General features: G+C 38.7%; 1 protein-coding gene across 1 annotated transcript in view; it reads left to right on the top strand.

Moving 5' to 3' along the window:
• Nucleotides 1-13,574, top strand: part of gabbr2 (gamma-aminobutyric acid (GABA) B receptor, 2) — a 267,114-nt gene extending 253,540 nt beyond the window's left edge. Inside the window, exons 16-19 of the mRNA XM_017694665.2 lie at nt 2,895-3,077; nt 3,201-3,330; nt 4,358-4,475; nt 8,002-13,574. Coding sequence (XP_017550154.1) covers nt 2,895-3,077; nt 3,201-3,330; nt 4,358-4,475; nt 8,002-8,167 — 597 coding nt within the window. The 3' untranslated portion in view covers nt 8,168-13,574. The remainder of the gene's footprint in view (nt 1-2,894; nt 3,078-3,200; nt 3,331-4,357; nt 4,476-8,001) is intronic.
• Nucleotides 13,575-13,823: the final 249 nt, after the last annotated feature.

The following is a 13,823-nucleotide window of genomic DNA, read 5'->3' as shown; positions in this document are numbered from 1 at the left end:
AATAGAACAGTATGTCATATAGGAATGGAACAGTGTGTCATATAGCAATAGAACAGTGTGTCATATAGGAATGGAACAGTGTGTCATATAGGAATGGAACAGTGTGTCATATAGGAATAGAACAGTGTGTCATATAGGAATGGAACAGTGTGTCATATAGGAATGGAACAGTGAGTCATATAGGAATGGAACAGTGTATCATATAGGAATGGAACAGTGTGTCATATAGCAATAGAACAGTATGTCATATAGGAATGGAACAGTGTGTCATATAGCAATAGAACAGTATGTCATATAGGAATGGAACATTGTGTCATATAGCAATAGAACAGTGTATCATATAGGAATGGAACAGTGTGTCATATAGGAATGGAACAGTGTGTCATATAGCAATAGAACAGTATGTCATATAGGAATGGAACAGTGTGTCATATAGCAATAGAACAGTGTGTCATATAGGAATGGAACAGTGTGTCATATAGCAATAGAACAGTATGTCATATAGGAATGGAACAGTGTATCATATAGCAATAGAACAGTATGTCATATAGGAATGGAACAGTGTGTCATATAGCAATAGAACAGTGTGTCATATAGGAATGGAACAGTGTGTCATATAGGAATGGAACAGTGTGTCATATAGGAATAGAACAGTGTGTCATATAGGAATGGAACAGTGTGTCATATAGGAATGGAACAGTGAGTCATATAGGAATGGAACAGTGTATCATATAGGAATGGAACAGTGTGTCATATAGCAATAGAACAGTGTGTCATATAGGATTGGAACAGTGTGTCATATAGGAATGGAACAGTGTGTCATATAGGAATAGAACAGTGTGTCATATAGGAATGGAACAGTGTGTCATATAGGAATGGAACAGTGAGTCATATAGGAATGGAACAGTGTATCATATAGGAATGGAACAGTGTGTCATATAGCAATAGAACAGTATGTCATATAGGAATGGAACAGTGTGTCATATAGCAATAGAACAGTATGTCATATAGGAATGGAACATTGTGTCATATAGCAATAGAACAGTGTATCATATAGGAATGGAACAGTGTGTCATATAGGAATGGAACAGTGTATCATATAGCAATAGAACAGTATGTCATATAGGAATGGAACAGTGTGTCATATAGCAATAGAACAGTGTGTCATATAGGAATGGAACAGTGTGTCATATAGGAATGGAACAGTGTGTCATATAGGAATAGAACAGTGTGTCATATAGGAATGGAACAGTGTGTCATATAGGAATGGAACAGTGAGTCATATAGGAATGGAACAGTGTATCATATAGGAATGGAACAGTGTGTCATATAGCAATAGAACAGTATGTCATATAGGAATGGAACAGTGTGTCATATAGCAATAGAACAGTATGTCATATAGGAATGGAACATTGTGTCATATAGCAATAGAACAGTGTGTCATATAGGAATGGAACAGTGTGTCTTATAGCAATAGAACGGTGTGTCATATAGGAATGGAACAGTGTGTCATATAGGAATGGAACAGTGTGTCATATAGGAATGGAACAGTGTATCATATAGCAATAGAACAGTGTGTCATATAGGAATGGAACAGTGTGTCATATAGCAATAGAACAGTGTGTCATATAGGAATGGAACAGTGTGTCATATAGGAATGGAACAGTGTGTCATATAGGAATGGAACAGTGTGTCATATAGGAATGGAACAGTGTATCATATAGGAATGGAACAGTGTGTCATATAGCAATAGAACAGTGTGTCATATAGGAATGGAACAGTGTGCCATATAGCAATAGAACAGTATGTCATATAGGAATGGAACAGTGTGTCATATAGCAATAGAACAGTATGTCATATAGGAATGGAACAGTGTGTCATATAGGAATGGAACAGTGTGTCATATAGAAATGGAACAGTGTGTCATATAGGAATGGAACAGTGTGTCATATAGGAATGGAACAGTGTGCCATATAGCAATAGAACAGTATGTCATATAGGAATGGAACAGTGTGTCATATAGGAATGGAACAGTGTGTCATATAGGAATGGAACAGTGTGTCATATAGGAATGGAACAGTGTATCATATAGCAATAGAACAGTATGTCATATAGGAATGGAACAGTGTGTCATATAGCAATAGAACAGTGTGTCATATAGGAATGGAACAGTGTGTCATATAGCAATAGAACAGTATGTCATATAGGAATGGAACATTGTGTCATATAGCAATAGAACAGTGTGTCATATAGGAATGGAACAGTGTGTCATATAGGAATGGAACAGTGTGTCATATAGGAATAGAACAGTGTGTCATATAGGAATGGAACAGTGTGTCATATAGCAATAGAACAGTGTGTCATATAGGAATGGAACAGTGTGTCATATAGGAATGGAACAGTGTGTCATATAGGAATAGAACAGTGTGTCATATAGGAATGGAACAGTGTGTCATATAGCAATAGAACAGTGTGTCATATAGGAATGGAACAGTGTGTTATATAGCAATAGAACGGTATGTCATAATAATAGAACATTATGTCCTACATTAATGGAACAATGAAACTGTGTGTCAATACTTGGAACAATATGTCATAAAGTAATGGAATAGTATATCTTACAGTAATGTAAGCTTCTACCTCACAATGTAGCATTGTGCAAACCACATGCCTAATCATTGCACAGTCCAGTAGAGTAATCTCAAATAGACTCATGTTATTCCTTTTTTTTCAATAACGTAATACATTTTTATTTAATTTTCAATCATAGAAAAGAAAAGACGGAAAAAAACAAAGAAACAAAACCCAAAATAAAAATCAAAAACAGAGGAGGGTAAGAAATTACAGAACCACCCATTCCAAAAAAAAACCTTCTCTTTCCTCTGCATTTCCAGCTTATCACAATGAGGACAAACCCAGATGCAGCCACTCAGAACCGACGACTGAAGTTCACACAAAACCAGAAGAAAGATGACTCAAAGACCTCCACGTCTGTGACCAGCGTTAACCAGACCAACACTTCTCGCCTGGACACCCTGCAGACGGACAACCACAGCCTCCGCATGAGGATCACAGAGGTAAGATATATGACCTAAAAACAAATCCACCACTTCACATGTGTCCTTCTACCCTGGTGTTAAAATCCTGCCTGTAAAGCTGTTAGCACTGTGATTCTGGATTGTGCTTGTGTGTTTGGTTAGTTGGATAAGGAGTTGGAGGAAGTTACCATGCAGCTTCAGGACACTCCAGAGAAGACGCCCTATATCAAGCAGAACCACTATCAGGATGTCAACAACATCCTGAGCATACGTAACTTCACAGATGGAAAAGGTGTGTGGAGCTCTTTTAACGCATTGCATTACTTCTATATTACTGATACTTTGATCAGACAGTGTGACTGCCGTCACTCTGAGATGTTTGTTTCTTTAGTTAGTCTAGTTCAGGTGCAATACTAAAAAGCACCTTCAGTACGATGAACTTCTGTCACCAAAGTTCCGACTGATTGTAAAAGAGTTCTTTGAAGTGGTAATATAAACAATCCAAAGATTATATGCCATTTCGAAAAAAAAAACTGTACATTCAAGCCAAGAACCTTTTTTTAAGAGTTTTCCACTATTTAAACTGCAATGTTTTTCATTCATTTCATTCAATCTTAAGACTTTTTATTCTGTAACTACTATGAATATTCAGTAAAAAATCACAGGGGAAAATGTCCAGCAAAATGGCAAAATATGTTGCCTAATTCTAGTTAATAATTGCTATAGCTAGTATATCACTATAGCAAGCCAGTGAAACACTAATAATTTTATGAACAAAATCTAACTATATAATATTTTTCTATCAATATGCTAAAGAACAGCCATGTCTGGGGGGTTCTTACCCTAAATGTCTAACTCTACATTTTTACTTCAATAAAATAAAATCCTTTTTACCCACATGTACTGTTCACTTGACACTTGGCCCCTCATATATTTACAAGCATTTTTCACTATTATTAAATAACAAACTGACCCCAAATAAAATTCTGGGGGCAATGAATCTTCAGATTGCAGTGATCCAGATTGAATTTTAAAATGAATTAGACCATATTCATTCAAAAATATGTTGCTATTAGATTTGGCTCCATAATTTGATCAGAAAAGACAATAAGATGGGCGAACATCTTCCCTTGGGGGGCTTCCTCCTCCATGTTACACTTGAAACTTGAACTACTGTGAAACTGTTATATAAGCTAATGAATTAAAGCGTGGGCCTACATACAGATTTTAGCAGGTTAAGGGTTAAAAACGGGAGTTATTTCAAATAACTATGAAAAAAATTGGGATAAGTTTGCAGTGTGTACCATTGTTTGCTGTAGATGGTGAGAAATCTGTTCTGAAAAATCACCTGGAGCAGAAGCCCCAAGCACAGTGGGGATCTATGGACCCTTCTAGAATAAACAGAGGCCCACTAGAGGACATCAACTCCCCAGAACAGTAAGTGTTTCAGTTGCTTCATTCACTCGGACATATGGTTACACTCCAACATAGTAAGAGTATTTAGACGCTTCTCTGTATGATCAGAGAGGGATGAAAGGTTTTATGAGGAGATTAACCCAGAGAATGAAGGAGTAAGAGAAGCAAGCGAGAGAGAGAGAGAGAGAGAGACATGTAGAGAGAAAGAGGTTACATAACCAGTGATTTACAGCAGGCATTGGAGGCAGTGAGGCCTGAAAATAGACAGGAGAGCAGAAGAGGAATACTAGAGCTATTCCCAATACCCATGAATGCTTGATTACACGGAGGAGGGAGCATGCTATGTGCTCACCTTTTCATCAGCATTCCATGCACGACCCCCCATACTTACACATTCACATTATTCTCATGGGTCTGTGCTTAGAAAGTCATCTTCTGGTGCTCCATGTACCGCTGTATCTGTAACACGCAAATGTTATATTTTAACTCGCAGGTAGGCCTGCTGACATCAAATCTCGTCACAGATCATGGATCAAAATTCTTGTTAAACCTCAAATTCCTAACTATGAGTATAGGTGTCAGACTTCACTAAAGCAACTCAAAGGTTTCCTGTATGTTTCTATTTTAAGTAGGGCAACATTTACCGATACTATGAGGATGAACAACACTCAAAGGTTTCTGAACTTTGGGAGTTTCTTTTCTGATTTTCCACTTTATGGAAGTAGGAATTTCTACTGATGGTACTGTTTTACTTTTTACTTCTGAGTCTCCGAATCAGTCAGGGTTTGGACTAGTATGAGATGTAATATAATGCCTAGATGATGTACTAGAACTGCTGAGTAGTGAAATGTGGGACATTGTACAGTGTGTGAAGTAGATGTTTTTGTCCTTCCATAGCTACAATATGACAATTTCTGATATACTGTTTAGGATTTCAAAATGTTGCAATGGAAAATGAGCATATTAAGTTATAACTAGCTAACTGCAAAATTCACAGATGTGAGGTAATGTATATTTCTGTGTGACAATAATTGTGCTACTGATTTTAAAATGTCATAAAGGTAACTGGCCATCCTATGTTAACTTTAGTTTGATACAGTTATGTTGTGTTAAAGTCAAAGCCTAAAGTGGCCAAATTAGCTAATTAACTGTCTTGCTTCCTGGTCTTAGCTTGTCATTACTTGTTATTTTGCAGAAACAGAAACAGCTCAAGCTCAGATAAACAAACACTACTTATCACTGCTCTCTAAAGGTGTTGTTGCACCAATCAGAAGTTGTTTTCACAAGACTCATAAAGTCTCAATTAATGTGTTTTGTGCTTTCTTTAACTTGCAGGCTTTTGCCTCAACCTGACTAATAAAAATAACAGATTTAATTCTGTTTGTTGCAATGTAAAAGTTATTGCAGTTAGCACAAATAATTGCAAAAATATAACAAGTGTGACAGGCTAACATGCAAGGCAATTCATTTTCATTTGGTGCATAGCGTTAGTTGATTTAACACAGTACTGCCCTACAAAAATGTAGGCTCCAGATTCTGGTCCATTCTATTTTAGTGATGCTGTAATGTAGTGCATGGTAACCAGCTTGGGGTTTTATTTGTAGGTAGTTTGTACAGGAACGTAACGTGACAGCGATTCGTCTTGACTCAAGCGAAAAAAATATGTATGGGAAACACAACTAGATAAGAAGGAGAACCATCTGAACTTGAAAAAAAAGTAAAAGCAAACACAAACGCCCACCTCAAATTAACCAAAAATAGTTAGAGACTACTAAAGCTGTCGCTTGTCTATGATGAGGAACTCTTACAAGATGGTACAAATATGAATTCATCTAAAAGTGAAGTTAGAGTCACAAAGCTCCAGAGGTTCACTAATATAAACATTCATTCTTTCTAATGCATCACAAGGTCCTAAAGATAAAAGACAACATCGCAAAATTCAAATGGGAATGCTTGCTCTGTTGGCCAAGAGGGGAAACAGCTGTGATACAATAAGAATATCTCCTACTAGAATGAATATCTCCTTGACCAATGGAGGATTCCAAACTCTGGACAAAGAGTTTCCCTAAGTATGCAGAACCAGAGAGAACAACACAGAGCAAGAGAAGCACAGGTAGAGGCACTAGTTTATTTCTGGTGCATTAAATTAACAGTGCTTTAGAAAAGTCTGTATGAATAATTAATCTTCAGAAAAATCTTTAAAGTTGAAAATGTGGAAAAGTAGAACATTATTAAATAGTTAAGGATAACTTGCCAATCAAACAGCCTGAAAGTGGCCTACTAGGGGAACTCTGCCCTAAGTCCTCACTGTTTTGCCCAAAAAAAATTATGGGTGCATCACCATGCAGTCCATCCCCATCTAGCCAAATCACCGACACAGTGGGAGTGTAAACATCTAATTTAATCAAATACATTATAAAAATGTCAACGTAAAAGTGTAACAGAAGAAATGTGTGTGTGTTAGTTCTTTTATATAACTGGCATTTTGATTACGTAATTGACTTGAAAGCGTGTCAGTCTCTTGGGGTGCAGGGTGAGGACTGACACTAGGTGCAGGCATGAAATGTACTTTATGTCAGGGGATGCGGAGAGCCAGCAGCACGGTGGATTAGGGGGCTGTGCAGCCGAGGATTGCTCATGCCTATTCACACTGTGTGTGTGTGTGTGTGTGTGAGAGAGAGAGAGAGAGAGAGAGAGAGAGAGAGAGAGAGAAATAAAGAAAAAGAAGAGCTTACTTAAGACCACAGTCACATATTTTACATACAGAACATTGCTGCTGCTTGAGCTTTAAAACTGTAATTTGTTACCCTTCTGTGCAGCCATAGGCTCACATTTATGCAAATATAAGTGAACATACGATGATCCAGTACAGCAAAGAGAAGAAGGGGAAAAATCTACTCAAGCTTTTTTAAAGTACTTTCAATTCACAGAAAGCTTGATTGAATAAGAGGAAAAATTTTGTCGTTAAACACTCCTGTAAAAGTGATTTTTGCATTCGCCTTATTACAACATAATGATTGTGGGTAACAATTTTTTTTACATTTTTATCAGTGACTGGGTGCTCTCAAACTACAAATGTGTGATATACAGGGTGAGTCAAAAGTCATAGGACACTTTTACTTTATTTTTTATGCTGTCACAAGCCTACACAATGCGGTGCTGAAGGTGGTGTTTGTTACGGATTTTCTCAGCATACACAATTTGTTTGAGATGACCCCAGAGATAAAAGTCAATAATAAAATAAAAAATAAAATAAAATAAAACCTGTCCTGTAACTTTTGACTCACCCTGTATTTATTGTTGCAAAGGAGCCCTGAGGCTCATGTAGCTAAGACTGAAGCTTATGCCTCACTGACTAGCATGGTGCACATCATCTCATTCTTGCCTCAAACTGGGGTGCTACATATTTAGTATATTACTTACAGGGAACACTGGCCAAAATGTTGTGAAAATGAAAAATGTTACCATTGCTACATTTGCTGCTTTTAATTGTGCTTTATGATCTCACTGACTCACCCTTTGATACTCATGTGCTCTGTGTCCACAGCATACAGCGCAGGCTGTCTTTGCAGCTGCCCATTCTGCACCATGCCTATTTACCCTCCATAGGAGGGGTGGATGCCAGCTGCAGCCCCACCAGCAGCCCAGCATCTAGCCCCCGCCACAGACAGCACATGCCCCCCTCCTATAGGGTCATGGTGTCTGGCCTGTGAGTGCTGCCACGGCCCTGCGCTCCGAGGAAGAGAGTCTCCGTTTTATATTCAACAGACTGAGCCACGTCAGCAATTAACGGAAGCGTGTGAGTGACGCGGGGGGTCCGACTCTTCATAAATCCATGATCCCCCCACCCCCCATCCACTTCTATGGTCTATGTCAGAGCAGAACTGATTCACCAGGCTGTGAGGGCGGGGGGGCCACTGGACGTCCTCACACACCCACAGTGCCCAGAAACACCCATTCCCCACCACCACCCACCCTCAAAGCGCCCCTACAATTCCAGTTCCCCAATCTTAAACAACCAGAGAGAAGCAACAGAGGATGCCAGCTGTGCTGTAGCCTTATCTGCTTCAAAGGGGGTCTCTCAAAAACACCCTTTTTGTTGTCAAAAACATGGACCCACTGTCAGCTTGTCGACTTGTCGGACTTTAGTAGCTTGCTGCTGGTGTTCCACGGCACTGACGCTCCAGACGTGACCTAGGACTCATCCTGTTAACCGTGCTAACAGTCATGTAAATATCATCATCCACATCAAAGCAAGTTCTCAGTATGCTGTGAAACTAATTACTCGGGTCGGTGGATTCAGATAAGGCTGGGCACTTCAGAAAATGGCCTCTGAAAAACTTTAGAAAGTGACTGTTGACAAAAACAGAAAAGGCATTATAAGCTGGTTGGTACGATCCTCCTGGCACTGTTTAAGTGTAGACTCATGGTGTGGAAAATGCAAGTGTTAAAAGTGAGACAATTGTGACTTTCGCTAACCACAGCTAGCAAGGGTCACACAGCACCATGGGCCAACTCTGTTATGTGAAGAGAAGTACACTGCAGATTTGTCACAATGCTAGATTTGCACCATATATTTTCCTTAAAAAATCACACCAACCTGATCTGGGTAACTGGTCATTAAATTATTATACTGACTTTTGGTTCAAAATGGCTGAGAGAGGCAACTACACTATAGAGGCCTTGAGATGTCCTTAAAGACCAGCCAAGAGACCCTCTGTAAAATCGTGTGTGAGCATTCACTCTCACGGGAGCCAGTATGGAAGTGCACAAGCCTTATGGTCAGGTAAGATATCTGGGGCAATCCAGAGGGCCAGTCTTCCATTTCAGTGCGTGGGCCTTCTCTCATAGAGATCGTAGTCAAAAACAAACGCTGGTCGATAGACCACCCTTCCGAGGCTTGCGCTTCGGCCCTTGGCAGTGAACTGACTTTGGCATGCAATCAAAGTCATCTTTGAAGGCCTAATAGCTCCAAACAAGGGAAATAATATGGATCAGAAGCAAAAATACAAGAGTGTCATCATGAGAAGTCCACTGGTTAAAGCAGGGTGGACCGTACAGGTGGAAAGATGAAAACTGTTAGCGATTTGCAGCACAATTATGGACCTTTCTTACTTTTTAAACAGTAAATTGGTCACATGAGCAAAACCTCACTATTGCCCTTCAGTGCAGTTTGTTTTTTATTATTCTCCTGCTGCAGGTTTTGTTCACGGAATACGAATCATCTAGCGATTCTTGTAGCTTGAGCCGAAAGGAGCTTGGATGGAGAGCGAGCTGTCAGCCGCACGTCGTTCGCTCACACACTGAGGACTAAATCACAGGCCCAAGGCGCAGGAGGAGTTCTGCTCCCCGCCCCGAGTGGCAATGGAAATATATCACATGGCACTTAGCAACAGTGAACATACCTCATGGTTGCTATAGAAATGTAACTCTGTCCTGTGAACTTTGCACAAATGTCTCACAGATATAGGGAGCATAGGCGTATAGCTGTTGTCGTACTATTTTTTGTAAACCTATATCAAGACAACAAAGGAATTGTATTTAAAATGCAAAACATTGGAATAAGCTAAGTATCATCCCTCTCGAGAACAACATTTCCTTTCTGCAGATATCTCACCGCTGGTGTCTTGGATTTAGTTTTCGTCGCGTTCGTTGAATGCTGTGCCTGTGGTCTTGTACTTGGAGCCTAAATAACATTGTAGAATTTGAGCTCATCAGGCAAAGAAATACAGCTGTTACCATTTGATAGTAAAATACAACATGGGTTTCTTTCATAGCTTCAGCATAACTGAATTTTTGGTGTGCTAGGGTCAGAATAATTTAACATTAACTTATTTTTTTTTATTTATTTTTGCTTTCAGTGCAAGTTATTATCCAAGAGGCTGTTAGTGCTAGCTTGCCTCACTTTCAGTAACAGCAGAGAAGAACTTTAAAAACAGAGCAGTGTCAAGCAAAAACTCCATAATGCCACGGCACCTCAGTCTGATCCATGATCTACAAGAGGGTTTCATTGTCATGAGCTCATTTAAAAGTACTAACTCAGAATCACTTTTTAGATGTTTTTTTTATTATTATTTTTCTCTTTTCCAAGGAGATCCAGCTGTCACTACAAACAACCCCCCCAGTTTGGAATCGCCTTCATTCGTGCAAATTTATTGATACAGTTCAAGCCTCACGTTTCTTTGGGAGGGTTTTCCCACAGTAGCTTCGTCATCCCACAACAGCATGCACACAGAATTAGGTACGTAGTGCCTGGACTTTGTACTGCATCTGAGGGCTTTGGGAGTGCTGAGGATGCTTCTTATTCTAGATTAGTAATCCAGCAGTAAGATTACATGTGTATACAGACCAGTGTGAGAACAAATGGTCATGAAATCAAAGCAAAAGCAAAAAAGGGGAATTTTGCTTGGCCACCTAAGCTTACCCAACCTTCTGTAGATCTTCATTACTCTATCGTATTTTCCATCTCTAAGTGAAACCTGCAGGTTCAGTGAAGTTCAGAGGTTGTAAAAGGGCTCACTAATATTCAACTGATCATTTCCTGAGCCATCGCCTTGATTTTTGGGGTAGACCTCTGGAGTTAAGCATGCTCAACTGCTATTCTGAGGCTGTACTTTTCTGGAGTTTTACTGTGACCCAGTATCATGGAAAAAGGCAAACATCTCTAAACATCTAGGCTAACTTAGAAATGATGGACTCCTTGAATTTAAAGTTATGCTGGAAGGAGTTCTGATAACAAAAACAAATGCCCAGAATGTGCGTTTTTAATTCTATTTCCAGGCAAGCTGAAATGTCAGCATATATTTTGTAGCTGATAAACTAGCTTCTGCTTGTACTTGGAGATGAGTCTCAAGGAATATTCAGTAATAAATGATCATGACTCATCACTTTAAACTGGATATGAAGTCCATACTAGAAGTCCACTGCTCTTGTTGTAAAGATCCATTCTGTAAGATTGAATCATTTCCTCATTAAATAAATGTAGTTTGCATATCTAAATGATATCTAGAGAATCAGCTCTATACAGCTCTATTGCAAACCTGGACCAGTTGGAAGGCAAAGGTTTTATTTTAGGTTTATTTACTAGATTTTTAAACTTTTTATGTACCTGTAAGTCAAAGTGTTGTCAAACACTTTAATCCAGACCAGTCATCACAATATTTTGCATCCATGAAAATCACCAAGTGAAGGTGTGTAATCATCCTTTTAATACATTAACAAAAAAGAAAACGATAAAACATCCATATTTCATATTAGGTTATGATTAATGGAAGAGGCTGGAATATGTCTAGAACTGATTTTATAACACATTTTGTCACTTCCATACATGGTATACTATGCATACATTGTAGAATTTATTTTCCTTACTAAATTCTAACAAATGCACAACATTTATGAAAGTGGCAATAATTAGCTCTAACAGGCTGTCTAGACTGATATTCTGAAGTCATTTCACACTGGAAGGGAGAGTCATTACAAAATCAATGGCGACAAGATCACATTATGTGCATGTAACGCCCAGTCAAAAACCCTGAGAACTGGCATTTCTCTGATATGAGGAACAGTAGAACTGGAATTGCATTCCTGCACCATATGATAAGGAATAAAGTTACAGCACTGAACAGAAGTCAGAGACCACCCTTTATTTACTTATTTTACAGTCAAAACAGGTGTTAGGTAGAAGTTGTTGGTTTTTCAGGAGGTATTTCTAAGGAGATTATATGTGAGATAATCTAATAAATGTTTAAAACTGGAGGTCAAAAAGCGCAACCAACTTCTGAAGACTGAACTTTGGAGGTGTGAAAAGATATACCTGCAATAAAGACAAAGAGGGGACACTAACCTGACTTGTACTTAATGTATGTTTTGACTGATAAATAAATGAAGGATGTTCTCATACTTTTGCACAGTACAGTATGCACAATGTTTCCTCCGGACCAATGAATCCAAGATCTCTTTGGATTAATGATCTACTGCACACATTTACAAACCTGCTAAAAGGAGCAAGAAACGACATTGGATGTTGGCCAGAAACTCTTAGCTCAATGTAAATATGGTGACCACGAACACTGATTACCTTGTCATTCAGTGCAATGAGAAGAACTGTGAATTTATGACAGACCTTCATTTGCTTCTCTGGGTAAATCAGTGAGTGACCAAACCACCGAGGTTACTCTTTGCTTTTATTTTGGGAGCGTTATGTAATTTTAATCTAAATCACTAAGTGTGGATGTGTGTGAGTGTGAGCGTGAGTGTGTGTGTGTGAGTGTGAGTATGTCTATTGACTGAACACATGGTTTACTCATTGACACAGAGGTTCAAAAAGTGCAGCATGGAACTTGATTTGTGGAGTGTCTTCTTGTTACTGGCAATAAACTGAAACCAAGTTAATAGCTGAGATCTTGGTCACTTTGTCATGTTACCCACAAAACATTTAACACTGGACAACAGCTATTGGGGCAAATAGATTCACCTTTTGCTAAATGTAAGCCTGGACTATCAAAGGCTCCTTTTTTTGGAGGTAACTAATGTGCATTTACTAGGACAATGTGGAACAATAAGAAAGGCCTCCTCAATACCCCAAAAGAACGAAGGACTATTTCTAATGTATATAATGTATACAACACATTTTTCTGTAGAGGTATTAATCTATGATAGTGGGGGACGTTACAAATGACGTAAAAAAATTTACAGAATGTTGACGGTGAGTGTGTATGTCTGTTTGCCACTCTGTGAAAATGTGCCGTCTTCAAGTTTACACATCGCTATTCAAAACTATTTATTCTGTGCTGGAAGACTTCTCTTTTTTTGACTTACCAGAACATCGGTGCCCATCAAGATCAAAAAGATCCACAATTTCTATCTTTTTTTCTTTGTTCTTTTTGTTTTCTTTTTATATCCAGTACTTTTGCCAGTGTACACTTCTGTGCTCCACGACTGTCCTGATCAGTGTGTTTGTACTAGCACACACACACACACACACACACACAGGAGCTGTTGAAAAATCAAAGTGGATGTGCTCATTTCATATTCTTGTACCCTTAAACTGCATGGAGATCATAACATTTTTAATAAATTATTGCAAAAAATGTTTTTTATTAATAAAATAATCAAAATGAACTGGTGTCTTTTCTGATGACAAAGTTCACTAACATTCAGCATATTAAAAATACAAAATGAGTTTAAACTTTGACACGGAATGCTAAAAACAAAGTAACTGCAAGCGGAGCATATTCCCTCTATTCCTCATATATAAACATGGCGAGATGGGGACGATGAATCTGTAATGACCCTCTCTGTATATTGAGGGTGATAAATAATTGAGGGAGCGAGGGCCCCACGGCAAACAGGATGCGAGGAGAATGAGTG

Source organism: Pygocentrus nattereri, chromosome 27 (assembly GCF_015220715.1).
Source record: "Pygocentrus nattereri isolate fPygNat1 chromosome 27, fPygNat1.pri, whole genome shotgun sequence".
Taxonomy (NCBI): domain Eukaryota; kingdom Metazoa; phylum Chordata; class Actinopteri; order Characiformes; family Serrasalmidae; genus Pygocentrus; species Pygocentrus nattereri.
The sequence above is the reverse complement of the archived record's forward strand: the minus strand, read 5'-3'. Positions and strand labels throughout refer to the sequence as shown.